The sequence below is a fragment of the Apteryx mantelli genome, chromosome 1, assembly GCF_036417845.1.
Source record: "Apteryx mantelli isolate bAptMan1 chromosome 1, bAptMan1.hap1, whole genome shotgun sequence".
NCBI lineage: Eukaryota > Metazoa > Chordata > Aves > Apterygiformes > Apterygidae > Apteryx > Apteryx mantelli.
The window spans coordinates 107,545,463-107,567,769 of NC_089978.1; the positions used below are offsets into that span (position 1 = coordinate 107,545,463).

Sequence of the window (22,307 nt, forward strand, 5' to 3'; positions counted from 1 at the left end):
CACATGCTCTTCCTGCGCGTCTCCTCGCCTCAACACACCAACAAACAGCCTTTTTTATCTTTTTCCTTTGAAAGCAGCCTGCTGCTAGCTCTGTCCCCCGGCACAGCTTTGAATGTTGGCTTGGCCCCTCTCTTTTGGAGATCAAGGAGCGGATGGGAAACAGCCCTCCAAGGGCCTCGCGCCGCTCCTGCTGGCTTGTAATGTGCAGAGAAACGCGGGTGTCGCGCTCAGCTGGCCGCCGGTGCCCCAGCTCTGCGGTACCTGTTCATACATTTCCTTCTCACACCCACAGGATGAGCGTCCTCCACGTTCAGGAGCAAAATTAGATGTTATTAGTGTTCTGCTTTCCTACCTAGTGTGCTTGAATCCATTGTCAGAGTGACATCAGCTGGAAAAAGCTGGTACTGGAACACAACTTCATTTTCAAGAAGTTTCTTTTCATCCCAAAGCAAGTTCCTCCTCCTCCTCCTCCTCCTCCTCCTCCTCCTCCTCCTCCTCCTCCTCCTCCTCCTCCTCCTCCTCCTCCTCCTCCTCCTCCTCCTCCTCCTCCCCCTCCCCCCACTGCACAGAAGACTCCCTCAGTCCAAAAATGTCAGGCAAATTACAACTTTCCATAATCTGAAACCAACCAGTGACCTCCTGCTTCAAAAGAGCTACCCAGATTAATACCAAATGAAGTTCTAGCTTAATTATTCATTTTAACTGTAAAGTCGTTATACATAAAATTAGCAAGAGAAAACTAGAGAGCTATAGAGAAACTCACCCATTCTTTGAAGGACAGAGTTGAGCACAGGACGGAGTTGATCACAGGATGGAGTTGATCACAAGGGACCTGAGTCTTTTCTCTTTCGGTTATATAGGAACGATGCTTCAGCATTAATTTTCATGAGGGCTGGAGATGACAATTGTCATACTGGAGGGCTGGCTGCATGATGTGATCTTTTTCAGACCTTCTGGCTGTATTAATTGTATTTTAATATTATACTATGCATATAGGGTTTTAATTAAAAGGCAAAGCAGTTGCAACACAATATACTAAGTTTTTCAACATGTGTTTGTAATAATTATAGCTTCTGGCTAGCAACACGTATTACCATGCAAGAACATAATGTATTTCATATGATCTTGGCATAAAATCAGGATTATATTTCTTTCGGAAAGATATCAACAATTGCTGGAAAGTAAATTACCCCGGACAATTCTGGCATACACAGACAAGCAGCAAATATATCAAAATTTTTCTTTGGTAAAAGAGTATTCACACTTTATCGCTGAATATGTGATAGGAGAGGTTTGAGAAATCCTTCTCAAAGAGGAGGACAGGTAAAGCAATCCTAGGAGACTTAGATCAACAGTAAAAAAAAAAAATTTTTTTTCAAGGGCAGGAGACCTTTTGTAAAGTTTATGGAAATTTGCAGTCTAAAACTTTCTTTAGGTGCAGTTGAGCTTGTCTTTTGGGAAAAGCAGCTTATTTGCTAATACCTATGATGTTTGCTACTTTCAAATCTATTACTGATTTGCGGAACAGCCGCAGCCTTGACAGGAGAAGTTGTGATGAGGCTTCTGTAAGTTCTGAGGTCCCAGCAATATATTTCCATAGGAAATATCCTATGAAAAATCAGTCTGCACACAGCATGTCTTTTGGGAGGAGGGGAAAACCTGGGATTTCTAGAAGAACATCATAATTCCTGGAGATTTCTTGGCATCACCATCCTTTGGTAGAAAGGCAGGTGTTGAGCTATCACATTGCTTGGGACTACTATCAGGAAAAAGGAATATTTTTGCCTTTAGTTCTTCTATTTCATTCCAGAGTTTTCTAGGCAATACAAGAAAAGGGAAGGAGCAAAGTGCTTATGGGAATAAATAGCACCAGTAATTCTCAAACTGTTTATGAAAGCTAGATTGAGTTGATACCAAGCTTGCTAGTTTCTCCGCAGCAAACAGCATCTGGCCAAACTTTCATTTTAATGCTGGTTGAAAGAAATTTATAAGTAGCTCAAGCAATCGAAAACTGCAGGGAAAGTAGAGAGCATCATACCATCTTGCTCTTCAGCAAGTGTTCCTCTACAGCCACAAGGCTGAATACAGTTTAAAAATGAAACACAGGATTCTCCAGTAGTTAGAGGCTTCAGAAATGGAGGCTCTCAATGCTTCCTTTAAAACCCTTCATCAAAAAATGTTCCAATATGCCATTCTGTTAGCAAGCACCCTCCAGGCCAAGGAGATTATTCACATACTGGACATACCTGTTAGCTGATGCTTAAAATAATTCTCCACAGGATGCTCGAAGTTTAATCAGACTGTTCTTTTCAAAACCCTTCACTGAAGCCCAGGAAAATTAGAGAAAGAAATATTTCTAGGTATGCACTGTGGAAAATGAGAGAGAAAAATTGCATTCACATGTTTACTCATCCATGCCCAAGGGCATAATCAATTTTTGGTTGTTTGAGTTAGCAGATAGCAATGATATAATCAAGAACTACTTTAATACCATCTGGTTTATTTACAGAGACTTTCTAAGATATGGATCCAACAGGAGACAGTCTCTTGGCTTACAGTACCAGGCTGCTTTCTGCCAGCAGTCAACATCAACAGCTCTTACTGCTTTTCCTCAGAGCTTTGACGGCTGAATCAGGAGTTTCTTTGCTTCATTGCTTTTTATTTTTCAGTGATGACTTTTCAGTTTCTTTTTTCCTCCCCTCATGCTTGCATGCACCTTCAGGCAGTATCAGTTCTTGACCTGTATTTCTTTTTGGTCTGGTATATAATACTTCCCTCCCAACACATGCACACCTGTGAATCAGCTCTTTTCCATGTTTTCCTGTCTTTCCAGCTGAGCAAAATTCAGCAAGGGGCTAGTCCAGGAACGCGCAGCATTTGCATAAAGGCTGAATTCTGCTTTACTTCCCTGCCTGGACAAGGTAACTTGAGAGCGCTCTCATCTACCCAGCTACTGCGTTTCACAGAACTCGCAAAAATTTACTCTTTTGGAGCCCTTTAGAAGTAACCGGCCCCCAGGCTGAAAAGTCATTGGAGGGGGACAAACACATCTCTCCCAATAAAAAAAACCCTATGCTACAAGTGTCGCCTCATTGATTTCTCCTTTCATTCTTACACAGCTCACAGTAGGTCTGGTGAATTATTCCCGAGGGCCAAGTTCAAGCTCCTCTTACAGCTTCTTGTTGGATAAAGTTCAAGTCATCTTATTGATTAGTTTATGGTTACCACATTTGTTAGCCAAACCGCCTCCCTCAGTTCTGCCTCCCTCAGTTGTTTTTAGTGGACAACAGCCAGAACAGACTCAAGTTACACAGCGAATTTCACATCCTCAGAGAATGTCTTTAACCTCCTTTCGCTGATCTTAATTAGTAAATCCAAGTCCCAGTGTGCATATACAGCCTTCTGCACAGGCAAGCTTCTGTGAAGCCCAGCATGCTGGCACACAGCCCTGGGTTTCAGCCATTAGGAGACAGGTAGTTTATTTCATTTGGGGAAGAACGTGGCTTTGAGTTTCCTGGAATGAAACATTGTGGAATTTCACTTTCACAGAAAAGAAAAATAAGTTACAAGTGACTATTTACTGTTTTTGTCTTAATCCTGAAGTTTAAACAGAACTGCATCCTATGGATGTCCTTACCCCTACTTATCTCATCCCTTGCATTTTCATTCCTTAAGACTGACTTTTTCGTGTGCACTGTTCACAGTTTTTACTCTTACAAAACCAATTTTTTTAAACACACATTTCTCACTGTATTCTCTAGCTGAAGCTTTTTCCACACCCAGGTCCCATGAAGCAGTTCCTGCAGACTCCTTGAAAATGAGAATATTGACAAACCTAAGCTTAATAGGAGGAGCAGGGAACAGTTAACTGACCTTTTCACCCCCAAATACTTTCCTCTAAATGGGAGATTTTTCAAACAAACAACAGATCTGCTCATTTCTGAGAAACAGTTTGTTCAGTGCCCTCTATGTTTGCTTGAATTATAATTTAGAGAATTTCTGCCTTTTGCCTTCTGATATGGGGACATTACACTTCGAATAGTGAATCCTGAAATGCAGCACATGTAAAATTAGAAATACAACTCCTAAATGCTAATTTCTCCATTTAGGTTGTAATGCAGGTTGCAAAGGTAAGAAAAAAAAAGTGTCATTAGAGATCAGATCTGTTATTGACAGCACAACTTATTTCTCTGCTAAGGACTCCTAACTCATTTAGATCATTAGTAGCAAATACCTGAAGGAATTAAGTAGACAAAATTAAATGTTTCCACAAGTTTTCACACCCACTGGGGCTGTTCTGAATTAAACAAGCACTTTTCCTGCTTTGTTTCTAAATGATCATTTTAACATTGGCAACCTGAAAGTGACTACAAAGAACAAACTGAATTTTTATTAATACCTACTGTCCAACAGCTGTTTTACAATTCAAGAACTGTTAGACATGTCAAATGATGCATTCTTGTAGTTTTACCTGTTTTTGGTAACATAAAGACAGCTATTTACACAAGGAATTCAACTGGTTCCTATAAAGAGTTATTTCTAGCTTCCTTCATTTTTATTAATCAACTGCATTAATAAGTTGCTTACAATTATGATCAATAACTATCTTCAGATTTTTCCTTTCCCACTGTAAATAGTTATGGTGATACCACCTACAAAAAGAACATAGCTGAATGTTAAGTGTGTTGTGAACTTCAAACACAATCGATTCCTCTATTCATCAAGGTAAATGAGGTAACAGTTTCATGGTTACAGATATAGCTTTTGATACCACTGCCATTAGCATCATTTAATTTTGGTTTCCAGACAAACAGTTCCTCATGGAAAAAACAATTATAATTAAAGGCAGATGCTCAATATATGTTTCTCCCTCCTCAGCAATTTTTTTAACATTAGTTTCAAATTATTAATGGCTAAGATGTCAATACTCTAAATTACATGCTGCTAAAATTTCAGTTTGGTGTCTGGTTAGATATTGCGTGCTCTAATCCAGAAATAAAGATGCTATGTAACCAAGTCATAATATCTGTCTGCTATATTAGATCCCACTGTTACAACTCTAGAAACCAGTTAATCTTTCCTCTCCTTTAATTAAGTAATATTCTGTTTAGCATCATCCATAGTATTGCTTTTCAAAAAAAAAAAAAAAATTACTTGGTATCAAACCAAGTATCTTGCAGAAGCCATGCTAGAACCACATAAAAAGTATTACTGTTAACAATGTGTGTGATCTTGCAAAGCAAAACATCCCAGTCTAGCTGATACTTCCCATAAACCTGTGTCAATGGACCTTGTAACATGCTTCTTTCATCATTAGGCAATGAAGACCCAGCAATATTAATGGGCAACATCAGCTTATGTTGCTTAAGATCGATAATAACAAGTTCTCAGTTTGTAGTTACCTATATTGGTACAGTAAACACTTCAGTCTGAGTATGGTAATCTGAAACAAACTCACACTGGCATCAAGATACTAATCACTATAAACACAAATAAAAAGCCCTCAATTAATAAGATGCTAAACATTTGCAGGTACGCTTTGAAAGCCCAACAAATTATTGAAATACCCTCAAAAATTATTTTCAGTCAATTACATGCTACTTTTGCTGATGTAAACATAAATGTTTTGAAATCAAGCAATCTGTATGTCTAAAGATGACTAAATATTTCCATTTTGGATTTCACAATCCAGATAGATGAGAAAATTGTAACTGACGACATACCCTAAGCTTACCCATCCTTCAAAGGTATAACGACAAGGATCTCTATTTAGACACAATTTAAAATAAAGTAATAAAAAGATGACCAAATTGTGATTATATTGTTGATAAGAGCAATATTAACAATTGTGTAAGCAGGCCCTATGAGGTAAGTGGGACTATTTGCACATATGAAAGAATGTACTTGGGATGTATTTAATTTGTAGGTTAACATGAACCTTACCAATTTAAACACTAACAGCCTAAAAAAATTTAATTATTTATAGGAGGCATTATTTTGTTATACTGTTAAGTCAGTACTTTTAGCAAAGCACCATTCTGAGATTTACAAATAAGATTCTAAAGAAAGCTGTTTCAGAGATGAAGTATACTGAGCTCCAGTTTAAAAGTAAAAACACATAGCCAAGTATTGAGTAAAAGATGTGTCTTCAAAAAAGACAAATATTTTGCTTTCTTCCTGTAAATAGCTTGTGCTCTTAAAAGTAATAAAAATGAAGTGCATGCATTAACCCTTAAATTGTTTACACTTGAAAGCAATGACAGCTTTCTGAAAAATTAACAAATCAACAGGCATCAGCTGTATAACATTTTTATTTTACTATATTGACATTTTATGCACAAATATTTTATCAGAGTAAAAATAGAAAATAATTGTTTCATGTAAAATTACCAAAAAAAAATGCAAACCACAAAAGAAATACATAATTATTAGCAGAGTATAAGTGTCTTTATTTAAAGAGTAAAAAGTATGCAAAAACCCTTCTGTTTTACAAAAAAATTGGGAATATTCTATGTTTTCCTTCTGGCAGCAACAGAACAACTCTTGACAATATATTCTACATCTTTTATTTCATTGAAGACATCAAGTTAGTCACAGATTTCTCCCTCAACTGCAGAAAACGTGACAGCAATTTTACACTGTTTGAAAGATTCTTTCGTTACTAAAGAGAACAAGGTGGAAAAGCAGATAATCCACAACAAAGCATCCAAAGGACTATCACAGCTACTGAAAAGTTTCAAAATAATAATTAAATACATTTACAAAGAAAGCGTGATATTGGATCTCTCCCCTAGGGGGCTTATGAGGTAAAGAGAATATTCAAGGGGATGAAGTAGCAATATTACCTTTCAATTTTGCTGTTAGTTTATCCTACTAGAGTCCATTTTGATTTAGAAAGCTAATATTTTAAGATCTCTTCTTTCTGTACTGTATTTTAACTAAAAGGTTTTCATAAACTCTGTTCAATATAACCAGTAACTTGTATTGGACTTCTGTTTAGTAACAGAGTGATGTTATATAAATAGTTGTTGCCACTGAACTAGCAGCTTCATTTTATTCCTAGTAAGCAAATCTGCATCTATTTGTAAAAGTCACCTCAAACACTTGCCAACTGGTGGAATCAGACTACTGTAACAGCAACAGGGGACTGATGCTTGACCTCTTCTGACAGATGCATTGACATCTTTTGCTCAAGACTTTGAAGATTTTTTCAAATAGGGGGGGGGGGGAGCATGCTCAGTAGATGGAGTGCTTTAAAAGCTCAAGAATTAAGACAAGAGTTAGTGAAAGAATTTAGCAAGAAAAAGTGTAATTGGTGGTGATGAAAAAGTAGGCTAGAGAAGTACATGCAAGATTTCTAGTCAATCAAAAACTATCTGCAGATGAACATCTACCTCAAAACAAACAGCTTTGTCCTCAAAGTATCTTTAAAATGAAAATAGGTCTCGTGTGTTCTCTGCCCTCTGACTGCAAGATGACCATTCCTTTTCGGATCAAGAGCAACAGCCCAGTGCTCCCACTACTCAGTATAATCACATTTTATGTTCAGAATCTCACTGTACAAACGCTTTTGACCCACATTTTAGAAGTAGCTCAATCCATCACAGAACAAAAGGTTTTCCCTTATCCACTTGCATTTTAATTGTCAAGTGTTACCAGAGGGCTTTTAAAAAATGTCATTTATAAAAGTTAGAAAATACACACAGTGACATAACATCTATACTTGTTTAAGAATATGAAGGGGCAAAAGCAAAAACATACTGTTTTCAGACATCAAAAGAAATAGTCTAATGGGCATCAGTATAGAAGCTCAAAAATTGCAGCCTGTTTTTTACTGCATGTCTAGGTTTGCGTGAAGTACTCTCTATACCAGTGTCTCACAATTCAGAACACATTCCAGCTATTTCTATTAATCATCCAGACTTTAAATTGCACCTGGCTCTGGAGCATGCATTTGGTTTATAAGGCTTCAAAAACATCATTTCAGAAACAAATTAATTTTAAATAAAAATTACATATCTTCATATTTTAGTATGTCAGACTATACAATAATTTGGAAGTTAAACTTCAGTTCTCTGTAAAACTATTTTCAACTTGCATTTTGTTTCTAAACAGGAAGAGACTGCTGACTGTGATCAACTTAAGTCTTCAGTTACTAAGATTGACTACCACAGGTATAAGCACCTTGACAATAGAGAATTAAAAAATCCCACCAAAACAACCTACTCTTTGGGTGAGGGATATTTTTTCAAGTTTTCAAATCACCCTGACTTGGGGTGGGGTGGGGGTGGATTTTGTCTGTTCTTGTTTTGTTTTGTTTTTTTGCTAAATGGCTAGCATTAATAAGTCTTTCAAAACAGGTTTTCAAAACAGTACTTGCCCTCATATATGCATATTATCTACATATTACAATGAAATACTCATAATTGGCTTTTTACCTAAGCCAGATTTAAACCTGGATCTCCTTCTTCAGCACTGATCTTCAGTTGGTCTAGTCTTAGATTTCTTTGCTTATAAACACAGAAGTTATTTTGAGAACCTGATGCTTTATAATGTTTACTGTGCCTTTCTTTCAGCTCTGCTTGATTAGATGAGAATAATGAGCATGTTTAACTTTGAAAGCATCACATTCCACTTGGTAGTTCAGCAGAGAACAAAAGAGTGGAAAGAATCGAATTCAGACAACTGATCACCCTGCTTATTGTAGGTGCTTCATTTTTCTTAAAAGCACTGCAAAAATTACTTTGTAGAGCTATAGACACAGAACACTGACCAGTTCAGCCCTTCTCACCAATTCCAGACTGCATACCATAGAGGCCCAGTCTCAAAGTTGCAGAAGTTGTGGTAATCCCTTAACTTATACTGAAATATATGCTGTTAAAAGATCCAAATTTATGGGAGTCCCAGTTCTTTGTAGAAAGTCATGCATCATATTGTACTGTCAAGAAAGAAAAGAAGCTTCCAATTGTGATAAAGGTAAGAGCAGCAACTGCTCCGCTTATATATGAAAGGCCTCAGGCTCCCACTTTCAGGTCCTAGTGCTTAATTATCTTTCTCTGTTTGCAGGGATGCTGTAGCTAATGCTACTGCTGTGACTGGCTGTGCAATGCCATGGAGCTGCATTTTGGCCAGTTTCTTCTGCTCACATTCTGTGACCAAACGATTCAACTCTGCTGCACTGTATCCGATGAGGGTTTTCAGGTCACAGACAAATTTGTACACAAACCTCTTGCCTTGCACTTTGCAGATCATGTCTCCATCATAGTAATATCTGTGAAATGAAAAAAAAAATATATATATCCATGTAAGTTTTCAGCATTTGTAACTTCCATACACAGTCACTTGCCTAAGGATACTCCAAGGCCAAAAATTGATCTTTTCCTCATCAAGATTCTCATGTAATTTCATATATCAAGATAAGAGAGTGCTGTCTTCCCCTTGTTATTGTCATTTGCCTTCTTTACTCTTCTCCCTGCTTTTCCAAGGATAAAAAAATTCATGTAGCTAACAGTTTGAAAATTAACACTGCTTTCTATGCTACTGAAAACAATAGGAAGGGAATGATTACTCTAAAGACAGTACAACTGTAAAAGCATGCTCTACTTTGTCTTTTGCGTACTTCATGTACTGGCAAAACTACATCCTTTGCCTTTATTTACAACTAAAAGTGACTTTTCTTTACTTATGAATGCTTTTTATGTCACAGAAGAATTATCACACTGAACAGAGATGCAGTAAAGATACAGCCTATATGACCTACTGTACTCCAGAGACATTATAAATCCTTAGGTAATACTAACAAGAACAAAAGAAGTTGGCATTTTACAGTTTTATTGTTCTTGTCTCACTGCAGGCACTAATAAAATACACATTACATTTCACATTAAGAAAACATAAGATGGACGTAACTTGGACTTGATAATCTTAGCAAGCTTGTGATAAATTTGGAAAAGTATCACATGATTTAGTTTCCTCAAAACCATCCTCCAAATACATATGAGACCGCCCATATTTCTTGACTGTCTGAAAGTCAATCCTCTGAATAACATGTTTGTAAAGCAAAGAGGTTTCTCATTCATCAAAGTTAGGTTAAAGACTAGCTTTTGTCTCCTAGCTCTAGTGGAAAATAGATAAATAGGAACCAAAATTCTTCAGACACTTTGAATTCAGAAAATACCATAGCCTTTGAATTTCTTACTTTTTGGAGTCAGGATCTAAGCAGTAGGTAGGACCCAAAGCAAGGACAGATGAGAGACACTATATAGAGAAAATTTTGACAAGCCTGCTGGTTAATGCTATCATCAAGGAAGACACAGAGGTCTGTTATGGAGTACAAGAACTGTCAAAATAGCTTGCCATTGGGTGAAGAAAACCCAGTCTGTCTGCCAAAGCTGCCCTTTCCCCTTTCTCCTGGGCGCCCTAGTTATACGAAAGCTATGTATGAGTAGCAATGTATTGACGCATCGTTTGTGTGGGAATTACAATACAGCTTAGAGAACACTTCAGCATGGGAACACTGGGCAGGAATTACTGCTGCTGAATGCTTAAGAGGACCATACATGGTAAAAGTGGGGAACTGTGAGCTAAGCTGACCTGGGTGAACTCCAAGCATCTGTGGAAAGCTAGACTTTGTAAAATGTGGCCATAGTATGTGTCAAGTGCCACAAGACAGTAGTCTGCATTTATGCAAAGGGCCAAAATCATGGAAAATTCCCCTACATCATGCTGGAAATACTTGAGGTAGAAGCAAGTAAATATGACCAGATAATAGTTTTTAAAAATACTGCTGAATGAAGTTCTGATTACAGTGTTTGCTTACGCAAAAAACACAAACCAGGAGACAGATTCATTTTCAAGTATCGCTTCCCTGCTGGATAATTAAACAGACATCAATTTTAGAAAAAATGCCAGCAGTATGTAACAATTCAAAAAAGCTCTCTTCCTCCTCTCTCTCTTTTTTCTTTTTTAAACCCTGCCCTGTACTTATCAAGTACTATATGAAGCTTCAAACTGCCTAGATTCCTACAGCTGGGCAGAAAATCTAGCATCTTTCTCAATAACATCAACACTATTTTCTATATTAATCAAAAATTAACATAGTAATTTCAAAACATTAGTAAAAAAACCATTTACACTACCATTTTTGTTTTAATAAAAGTTTAGGTTGACAACAGCGTTTATCTCAGTAGTAGCAAGTGGCATTAAATATCCCCTCAGACACTCAAGTGTTAGAAAATATGTCAATATTGATGTAGCTGCCAGAAAGACAAGACTTTGAAGAATGTGATTTCTGTGATTCTGCAACTAAAATACAAATGCAAAACTTCTCTAATAGTGATTTATGCAAATTATTGTGCAGACATCTGTTTAATATCCCAGTGATAAGAATGTTATTCCTCATTTCTTCAGCTGCCTTTGAGATCTTCTGCATAGTTTGTTGACAAAAACCAAGAGAACATTACAAAATCATATAAACGATTTTGATGTTCCAGAAGTTTTGCACATATACCTTCAGTACGCAACTGCACAGATTCAGTAAAACACATTGGAAATGTAGGAATGGCATTGCAACGATACAGGCTGGGAACTGGCTGATGGGGGAGCAGCTCTGCTGGAAAGGCCCTGGGGTCTGGGCCTACAGCAAGCTGAGCATGAGCTACCAGCAGCTGTGGCAGCAAAGACAGCCAGCAAAGTCTTGGGCTGTGTACGCACAGGAGCAGAGCCAGGAGATGGAACGAAGGGATTATGCCATTTTACTTGGCACTCCTGAGAGCACATCTAGAATACTGTCTCCAGTTTTGGGTCCCCCAGTACAAGACAGATATAGATAAGCTGAAGGGGGTTCAGCAGAGGGCCCTCATGACTGTTGGGGCTGGAGCACTTGCCCTGTGAGGAGAGGCTGAGGGGACAGGGCTTGTTCAGCCTGGAGAAGGGATAGCTGCGGGGAGGCCTAATAGTTGCTCTCCCAGGATCTATGGGGAAGTCATCAAGAAGAAGGAGCCAGACTTTCCAGGGCGGTGCACAGCAGGAGGACAAGAAACAACAGGCATAAACTGAAACGAGAGAGGTTCAGGCTGGATATAAGTAAAAACATTTTTCCATGAGGGCAGGCAGGCAGTGGCAGGTTGCCCAGAGGGGTTGCGCAGGCTTTGTCCTTGGAGTTTTCAAGACCTGCCTGGACACAACCCCGAGCAGCCTGGTCTGCTCCCAGAGCTGGCCCTGCTTTGGGCAGGAGGTTGAGCTGAAGACCTCCTGGTGGACCTTCCCACTAGAGTGACTCTGTAATCCTATGGAAGGGAATAACACTCTAATTTAATATATGAATATTAACAATTTAAGAACAGCCATACAAGACCAGACTAAAGATTTGTCTAGAACAGTATCCTGTCTCCAACAGGTCTAAAGAAAAGTATGAAAGTAGAGTCAGCAAATAATGATACTCTTTCTTGCTTCCAAAGATGTGTAGCTTAAACTTCCAGATGATGCACCTTTCTGTATTTCATGCCCAAAGGACTCCTTTTCCATTAATTTGTCCACTCTTGTCTGAAACTCAGATATATTTGGCACCCACAACAGTGTCTCACGGATTTCCACAGCTTAGCAATATCTTTTTGTTTGCCTTCCTGAATCTGCTACCAGCTCGTTTCTTTTGATGCCCCAAGTTTTTGTCTCTCTTGTATGAGATAGTGAGCAGTTGCTCCTTACTGAGTCTATGCCATTCATAGTTTTATAGGCTTCAATCTCCCCAAGTGAAAGTACTGCATTCAGCATAATGCATATAAATGTTATTTAAATCCTCCTCAAAAGACTGAAAAAAGCCAATGTACAGTAACTTTAACTTAGTTTCTAATCAAGTTACATTGAAAGAGAAATTTGTACTTTTAAACAGTATTAGATGAATAGAGCTTACTTCCTTTTAGAAAATAACAAGCAAAAATGGAAACACTAAAACTAAATCTTAAATCTCAGACTTAAACTGATGTGCAACTTTACTCATATAAAAAGAGTTTTAAAACTGCTTAAATATTTGCAGCATTAGGCACTAAAAACCTGTCTTCCAAACTAATCACCAAAATAGATTTAGCCATATCAGAATAAGAAAGTGAAAGTTCAATCTCTGAATGATTTCAGAGAACTTGGAAGAATTTCCAAATGCTTCCAGAGGCCAAAATAATCAGAAAAAGTAGTCTAAAATTCAGGTACTTGCATTTTGTTCCCCAGGCACATCATCTACATTGATGTAATAGCACAAGTTCCTTTTATCATGTCAAAGTACAAAATCATGATGGAATTAAGGCAGCCTGAAACATTTCAATTTGTTCAAACATAGAAGTTCACTATATGGGAATCACAACACTGGTTTACATTTATCTGTTTATCAACTGTATTTTGGAATTTAACATCTGTACCCTAAGAATAATGGAATGAATCAATGAATGTCTAAATTCAGAAAAAGATTTGTTATGTATAGAAAAAAATTGTTACATATAGGAAATTATTAATGATTAATTACAGAAGAATGTCTTCTTTATACCATAACATGAGCTAGAGGTACATATGTAAACTGTAAAATATAAAAGTTAACAAATCAGAGTATTCACACATTTGTTTCTTTCATCATTAACAAATACTGGTTGGCACATTACTAAAAAACAAATGCTGAAGATATTCCAAAAAGAAAAAAATTTTTTTAGGAAAGAGAGCTACACAAGTTAATAATCACATCATGGTTCAATAAACTTAAGAAGATATATTTTCAAATATTCGATCATTACTGTATTATTCCCCCTGCTTTTTAATTTTTTTTAAATAAGCCTTATCCCTAATGCTATTGAGATCTGATGGAAAAAGTAGCTTCAGAGAAGTTGTTTATCCCTTTACTAAAAAAGGTGCAAGTGTCACATTATGACAGTCAAAAATAAATTAGTCAGTTAAGTGGAAGCAAAATACTTCGTATATGATCAGTTTCTAAAGTTTCTTACCGCAGAGCCCGACTAAGCTTCTCGTAGTTCATGGTGGGCTTGTTTTTGCGCTGTCCCCATTTCTGGGCAACCAGTTCAGGTTGATTCAGTTTGAACTCTCCTTCATCACCAACCCAAGAAATACAGTCCCGAGCATCTTTGTCAGTAAGAAGTTCTAATAAAAACTGCCATAACTGGATCTGGCCATTGTTTCCTGTTGAAATAGGAATAATGATATCCATTTTAAGCAGTCCTTTTTATGTTCCCATCATGGCTAAAAATTTTAAGCCACCACATTAAAACAAACCAGCACAGAATGTGCTCACAAAAGAAAAACTTGCCCTTATTTAATTTCTTCTACTTTACAAAAGAATAATACTTTCCAAGTTAATAAATATTAACTGATTCAAAAAGAAACTGAGGAATATGGTAAATTAAGATTTTTCATATATACTTTCTAGAACTTAAGAAGAAATTTATATAAAGTTAAACACAGTCATTTAGACACATACCCATCCCTTAAAAGGGAACAGATTTAGTGAGAGCTGATTATTCCTCTTCAGAAATACAGCAGAAATACATAATAGAAGTTTTTGTTTAAAATATTTTAATCTCCAGGTTTCTACTTGAAATACTAGAAATATCAAAAAACCCTCAGCTTAAGCCAATATAACATCTTCCATGTCACTAAAATTTCTTTTTTACCTGACCATCTGAAGTTAAATTCCTAAATTCTCAATGAGGTGTATGTAGCAGACCTGATGTTTGAAGGGAGAAACCCATAACACCTTTCCCACTGATGTCAGTTCACAGTCTTGGCCAAAGAACCCAGTTTCAGCATCACAGACTTTATCAGAGAATTTGCCCTCCACCCCCCAAAAAATGGGGGGGAGGGGGGGCACAAGGAGAAGAAAGGATTTAACAGAACAATTCACAAGAGTGGAGAGAACCTGAGGGGAAATGACAGCAAGAAAGCAATGTGATAAGTTATTAATGAATCAAAGAGCAAGTATGAATAACAAGAATTCTGAAAATAACCTGCAGATTTAGTGTGCCGTTTTCCAGAAGGTGCATTAATTTAACAACAAAAGAGGAATCTGAAACCTGCTAAATTCTGAGGTCAGCAACAGGAAAAGAAAAAGAAAAAAAAAGGAAAAAAAAAGAAAAAGCAAGCCAAACAGGGCCAGTAGCGGACTAGGCCAGGATTCTACAACATACAGTTTATTTCCTCCGCTTTCTGCGAACAAAAGTGGAAAGATGTTACAAGCTTGAGTAATGCTGTAGAGTGGCTTGAGAGAACAGATTGTTTAATGATAGGAAGAGACAGACCATTTTTTGCATCTCATCTACTGTATAGCACTTAGGCTAGCCCCACCTGCTCCAAGTCAGCAGGACTCAAAAGCTGTGCGGCCACCTTAGCATAGCGCTTATGTGAGCTAACCACCCCGGCAGGTTGGCACGTGCCTGTGCTATACTTTGTAGATACACTCTCTTTGTACCACTTGGATTTTTTCTACAACCATCATATCCAAAGTGACAGATACGCGTCCTGCAAATCTGTAATTCAAATTAAGTAAGTACCTACTGCCTTCACATTTTTAAAGAATGGAGACAATACCTGTTCTATTCCCAGGGGAACTTCTATCTTCCCCAGAGATCCTTGGAGCTCTCTGTACTTTAGCTGCCTTTGCGCTGCTGTTTATTACTTTAATGGTGGTTGGGGTAGCAGGCTGTACAGATGCTGGAATAATTTGCACAGCTGTAAAGCAGAAAACATTGCAAAACATCAATTATAAATTGCTGGCACAGAAACATCAGATGCATAGGCATATATTATTTATTATTTGTATTATAACAACATCTAGGAGCTAGTTTTTTCCTTTGCTAAAAAGAGACATGCAGTATTAATAAGTCATCATGCTAAGAATAATTTAAAGAGTTTTTACCTCTTACAATGGAAATAGTGGTTTTAGAGTTGTAGGAGAGATGCTAAATTATAGGTAAGGCATTAGCTTCTGTCCATTATCATGAGCATTACACATTTCTATGAAAGAAGTCTCATGCCTGTATTTTCATCTTCAAGCTGTTCCCATACAATCTGCCCTAATGCAGTTTTTTCCGTAGTCACTGAACAACCCTCCAAACCTGCTATTCAAGCAGCAATGAAATATCCTTCTACTGCAATGGTGTAAGAGGGTGCCAAGTCCACACTCTAAATGACTTTAACTAGACACATACCAAGGATGTAACACATGGCCTATCTACACTGTACATAAGCTTGTTTACAAATAGATTCATTTTACTAATGGATGATACTGTATGACAACAAGAAGAATGAGTTTCAAGTAACCTGAAAATTACTTTCACATAATTTTCTCTTGTACCAGTCCTAAGCAAGTCCTCTCTTTCAGGTGCCCTTTCAATTTTTGAAAAGGCTTTCTTCTAAAAATTCAAAACATTTTAATATAGCTATTCATTAATGCAATATGTAACAAAAAACCCTCAAGGTCTCAGATATATATCCTAGAAATCTTTTGTATAAATAAATACACATTCACACACACACACACACACATATATATGTAAACAGAACATAGCAACTTCAGTTGTTGAAGACTAATACTTTTCATCACAATTACAAAACAGAGCGGAAAACCTATAATCCAAAATGAAAACTACAAACTTTTGTAGTTCAGGTTCTACTGAACTTTCCAGCCAGTAACAAAATACCCCAAACTCAAAGTTTTGCTTTAAAGCTTAAAATACACTTCTCCCCACAAAAGAAAACTATTCTCTCTAGTGTTTTTCTAAATCTTCTATCATCACAGTGCTGAAACCAAGGATCCTGCTAACAGTTAATAGTGTAAATCAACAAACTACTCACGCTGATCAATAGTAACAGTTGCTATTTCTCCAGAGTGTTCTTGACTAGCCAACACATCTGAAAATAAAAAGAAAAATAGTTACATTTTTATTCAACCCATAAACTTCAAGTCAGCTGAAGGTCAAAAACTTCTGCATTTCAGAGAAAGTTAAAGAAGCCAAAATTTGATAACTATTTGCAAATGACATGCACAATCCATGATCTTATGGGTAAAGACATTTAATGTTTGTTGTTCAATTTTTAGAAATAAATAGACCTGTTGATGGTGAATTCCAAGGTATCTTTTCAATACTTTATCCTCTAAAATTTTAGAGATATAATGTAAATTAATACCACGACTCAAGATAGAAACTGTTTTTAGCTTGCCTAACTATATCCGAGCATGGTAGATCTGAAAGCATATTAATGCCCATACAATGCATTACTCATCAGCTGTGCTGTGCACAGTCTAAGGATTTCATTATATATGCTTAATACTATTCACATCTATTGAGATAGAGGTATACATTAAATAACTCAAAATCAATATTTAATTAAAAAACTGTCAAAATGAGAAGATGCACAAACTAAGAATCTTTATTAGAAGCAAAGAATGAATCATAAGTCAGTGTTTCCTCCCTATTAGTTATGAAGTTTGGTGAAAGATGGGCAAACAACGTTTAATATACAGACAAGCTTCATAACAGCAGGCATTCTCACTAATATCTCCTGTATTCGGTGCCCTCATTTTTACTGCTAATATGAAGTGAAGGAAAAACAACGTTCACCATCTGTCATCTTTAAGAAAAAAAGAAGGAGAAGCAAGGAGGAGTAAAATAGTCACAGAAAAATCTCCCATACACTTTCGAAGAAGCTCCAAATGGCTCCAAAGAATTTCTCCTCGCGGGACTCGCTGGAAGAAGTCTTCTTGATTGAGGCTACAGAGCTCCCGCCCGGGAATGCTGAGCGCGTTGAGGTCTATGTCAGTCATGCTGAACTCCTTCATCACCCACACCACCCAGTGGAGCACCTGGTCTGTCGACCACTGTACAGGATCTAGGGAAAGAGAAAGAAGAAACGCCAATACATCCGTTACATACTACAAGGAGTCCTCCTCATTGAGGATACGTAACTATTCCTTCCCGTAACTGGCAATGAGAACTAAATGCAAGTGGCTATCACCTCACAGAATTTAGACAAGCTTAGCCTAGAACTTGTTCTTTTATATAACTTTCTGAAGGCCTTTTTTAAGCTTTATTTGGGGGTTCTTGCTATTTAATTTTTTAAAAAAGGGCCTGCTTCTAGGCCAGTCAGTACTGGTGTTCAAAGTCCACCGATGATAGGGTTTTCAATTATGTAATAATTTCTATTTAAAATCAAAGTAATGAACGTGAAGGATAACTATAGTTATCAAGAGCAAATCTGAGTGTGTGAAAAGCTGACTCCTCTTAAAATGCTGATGGATTCGTGTAGCTTGATGGGGAGAAGGAAAAGGCAAAAAAAAAAAAAGAATTTTCTTCAGCAAAGGCTTTTGCATCAGAACTATGCACTGAATTTCTCAAAACACAGAACATCATTATTTTTCTTTTTCCGTAGCTCTTTAGTTTCAAAAACAAGTTTCTCACACACACCAGGCTCCTCTTCCTCAAATATGTTCATCAGCATGTGATTATGGTGAAATATTAAATTCTAGACTCATGCACGTTATCCCAGTTTCTAAACTACTTAAAATCACATTTAAGAGATTTGCACAATATACAAAAATAATAGTAATTGTAATGTACAGTATCTAGCAAGACCATATTAACTAAGCCATTAAACTAAGTTTATATATAATAGGCCCCACTGCACACCTATCCTTAAATCAAACAATAAAACACCAAATTTAAGGATTTTTTTTGACATTTCAAGAGAACATATCATGCACAACATTTAAGTGCCAATACAAAAGGTATAAAAGTATAAGCAAGCCACAATAGAGGAGCACATAGAAGGGGTAACAAATAATCAAGTCTAGATACGTGAAATAAGTGATTTGCCGACTCAAGGCATTTTAACATAAATCTGTTGTTTCAAGCCGTATTAGTACAAACAAACTGAAAAGAGGATGGGTAAACCTAAGTATCATCTTCACAACATTGTTAATGTCACAAGCAATATATTAAGACATGTCAATGAATGAGAACTGGAAAGGGAAACTAAAGCAGGGATATTTATTTTCATTGTCAAAAGTGAAGAACAAAAGAATAGGAGCAAAACAATTATATTTTAAATTAAGATACCCCCAAAAGATGTTTTTTATCTTAAGAAGCAAAGAAAGCAAAGCTTTCTAGGTCTACAAACGTTATCTAGGAGCCACAATTTCCACTTTTCCTAATAAAGGAAGATAACATTGCATCATTTTTCATTACTACTACCTAAAACTATGCAATGTAATCCTTTGAGAACAGCCAAACCCAAAGGGTTTTGGTCTTTAAAAATCGTAACATGAAATGCAGTGACTTTTCATCAAAAATCTGCTAATTTGCTCTCTTTGACAGAACATGATCTGCAGAGGAACACAAATCATTATTTTCCCTAACCAACCCCAAAGTTTCTGCGTTTTCTACTGCTTCCTTTCTTGGCTTTATTTCTCATATCAATTAATAGTCTCATTCTTCCTAGGGATCTTTGCAATGGTACCAAACTTTTGAATTCCATTAGCAGAAATGCCTTTAACAGCTGAAGATTTGTAGTCTCTGATACAAACCACCAAAAACATATAACAAAGGGAAAGCCACAACATTTTAAAGACCTGTTAAAAACTGATTTTGAATTTACAGCAAAAGAGGTAGACCTGCAGGAATGTAAGGAAGGAGACACCAAGGTACTAACTTCTTTGGTGGATATTATTTACTGATCAGATCTGACTTTTAATACCAGCATACACTACTTTTCGGATTCAAGGTTGATAAAATGATTAGTAATTTCAGAAAGTGTTACAGACCCTGACTACACAACTCTAAAGGAAACTGGCCTCTCCTTCCATTTTTTTAAATACAGGTTTATAATGTTAAAAAAAAACAAACTACTTTTTTGAGGACTACACATAAATTTTAAGTGTTTTATGTTCTCAGGAACTTCTGACTGCATCACAGTATAGAACTTAGTGGTGCCCCATTTCAACTCAAGTCCATGCAATGGGCAGATAGCCAGTCTAGCACATTTTTCTGATATCAAGTGAAGACTATGGTTATAGAGATCTCTGTCACAACAAACTAGTATGATTTTCCTAGAAAAACTGCATTCCCATGACACAGAAGACATTAAACTTCTAAAGCCACAATTGTGTGGATTTTTTTTTTCTTTTTAAAGCCAGGCAGCAAAATTAGTAAAATTTATTCACATTACTCAATGTCATAACAACGTGGTCTTAAATAATTTTCTTCTTGTATTAATGGGAGAACATGTGGACAGATTTCATGGACTATTGATAATGTATGACATCTCTAAAAGCATTTTGCATCACACCCTTAATTCACAGACATGATAAAAGCTATTTTGGAAATGCTTGCCAATGAGATCAACAAAAAGTATCAAAAAGCCATTGCTTTAATTATCAAAAATTTGTTAACATTGTTAACCTATTAAGTATCCTGTGACTTCACTGGCATTTTTTTTTAATTGCTTCCAAGTACCCCCTTTGCCAAAAATACTCCAGTTCTTCAAATCTGCTTATGTAGTACAGCTTCATGCGCTGGACATATCTTGACAGTACATTTCAGAGTCACAAAAAGCAACTCAATTGCATAAGCTCCTGAATATATTATAGGTCTGAAACTGCAGTTACAGTTCAATCTTGAACATACACTTAAAAGACACTTTTTCTAAGATAACAAGAAATTAGTAACCTGCTTAGTGGCAACAACACTAGCTCAAAAGATTATGATTTACTTTACATTCAGGTAAGATACAGGTATCTTTACATTCAATTCTGAATTACGTTTTTCCACTGTGTTCAAGCCAACATTTTGCTTTCCATGCAAAATCCAATTTTACAACATGCTCAACTTCCTGCAGCCTATCAAATAGTTTGTTGCAGTATCTTTAGATTAAATTCCTCCCCTCTCCAAGTCCTGAGTGCTGTTCAAATTCAGATCCATATTTGAAGAGTTTTGCCATTAACATATATATTTTAAAGAGAGTGATAAGAAGAAAAATGATTTCTAAAAACTCCAATTACAAGGAAGTTGTGGAGCAAACAGCACTATTTTAGTAAAACTCTTAGAAACATTGATTCTATTTCTCTTTAGCCTACTCTTTTGCAGAAATATTTGCATTGCATTCACCTATACCATAGGCAGCCTTCTCTGAGGTACCAGAGCACTTTAATTGTATAATCAATGTTAAGTAATGCTCATTTATTAAAAAAATGCAAACTTCCAAATAAACAAAAGAGCATTCCCCCCTCCATGTACACACACAGAGTCATGTACTAAGTACCATAGGGAATTCCAAGGCGTTCTTGCTCCTTTCGATAGCCTTCCAGTGCTGCAGCCCATCGTGTCACTTGTTCAGAGGTCTCATCTGAAATTGTTGTTATATGTTTTGTTCCATCCAAGGTTATCACTTGAGCTTCTTCAACAAGGTGAGCTTCAGCCTCAGCATGATGAGCATCTGGATCAATCACTACTTCCACAGTCTCCACAGGCTTCACAATCTCAAGGATGTTTAACTTGGGCTCTATCCCTAGGTACAGAAAGAACAAACATAAAAGTTAAAGATCACAGTGCAACAATAACAGATAAATATTATTTTAAAACTTGCCAATTAAAAAGTGTTAGCAAACTTAGGAAAGAAGCATGGCACAAAAGAAACATCATCTAATTTCTGCAAGTGTCCATACTTACTGAAGTACCTACTTTCAAGTACATACTTTACAAGTGAACACGAAACTGTCTCTCTTCCCTTCCTGTGTTCTAGTTTCATATTCTAGATAGGTGATCCCTTTCACCTATCTTGAACAAGATGCTCAGTATGCCCCTATGTTGAACAAAACACTTGTTCTTTAGAAAAGAAATACAGTGCGTCGGGGGGTGGGGGGTGGGACTTGCCTCCCTTCTCCTGAAAGTAACAGGTGTTACTTTTAGTCTTTACAATATTTCTCCACTTTCTCTGGAGTCTACATACCCAAGTTAACACTGTTGTTCAAAATGTGTGCTCTGTTAAATACACTGCCTCCTGCAGGACTTCATCTTTATCAGCTATTTATTTTGTGGTTTTAGGTCAGTCACTTAAGACCTCTTCCAACTCTGCTGCATATGTCTGTATCCATTAGGCAGCAATGAAGAAAGCATTCAGTAATGATACTAATGCTTTATATCACTGCCATCTCTATGGTCTTCCAAGAAGGCATTCTGCCCTACTTGTACCTCGCCAAATCTGACATTGCTTAGGAGACTTTTCCAGCCATGTGATAGATACCTTCTCTCTGTCCCCTCCCC

The 22,307-nt window shown here is 36.8% G+C and overlaps 1 protein-coding gene across 4 annotated transcripts in view; it reads right to left on the reverse strand.

Moving 5' to 3' along the window:
• Positions 1 to 6,293: 6,293 nt before the first annotated feature.
• GABPA (GA binding protein transcription factor subunit alpha) overlaps positions 6,294 to 22,307 on the reverse strand; it is a 33,159-nt gene continuing 17,145 nt past the window's right edge. For 2 of the 4 annotated variants that reach the window (XM_067299557.1, XM_067299554.1), the window contains exons 5-10: positions 21,307 to 21,552; positions 17,686 to 17,880; positions 16,846 to 16,902; positions 15,580 to 15,720; positions 13,983 to 14,175; positions 6,294 to 9,271 (exon numbers count right to left, since the gene is read on the reverse strand). In XM_067299557.1, the coding sequence (XP_067155658.1) occupies positions 9,043 to 9,271; positions 13,983 to 14,175; positions 15,580 to 15,720; positions 16,846 to 16,902; positions 17,686 to 17,880; positions 21,307 to 21,552 (1,061 nt within the window). In that variant the 3' untranslated portion in view covers positions 6,294 to 9,042. Of the gene's footprint in view, positions 9,272 to 9,346; positions 9,476 to 13,982; positions 14,176 to 15,579; positions 15,721 to 16,845; positions 16,903 to 17,685; positions 17,881 to 21,306; positions 21,553 to 22,307 lie in introns of all 4 variants that reach the window. The other 2 variants (XR_010884664.1, XR_010884662.1) reach the window with 2 other exon arrangements.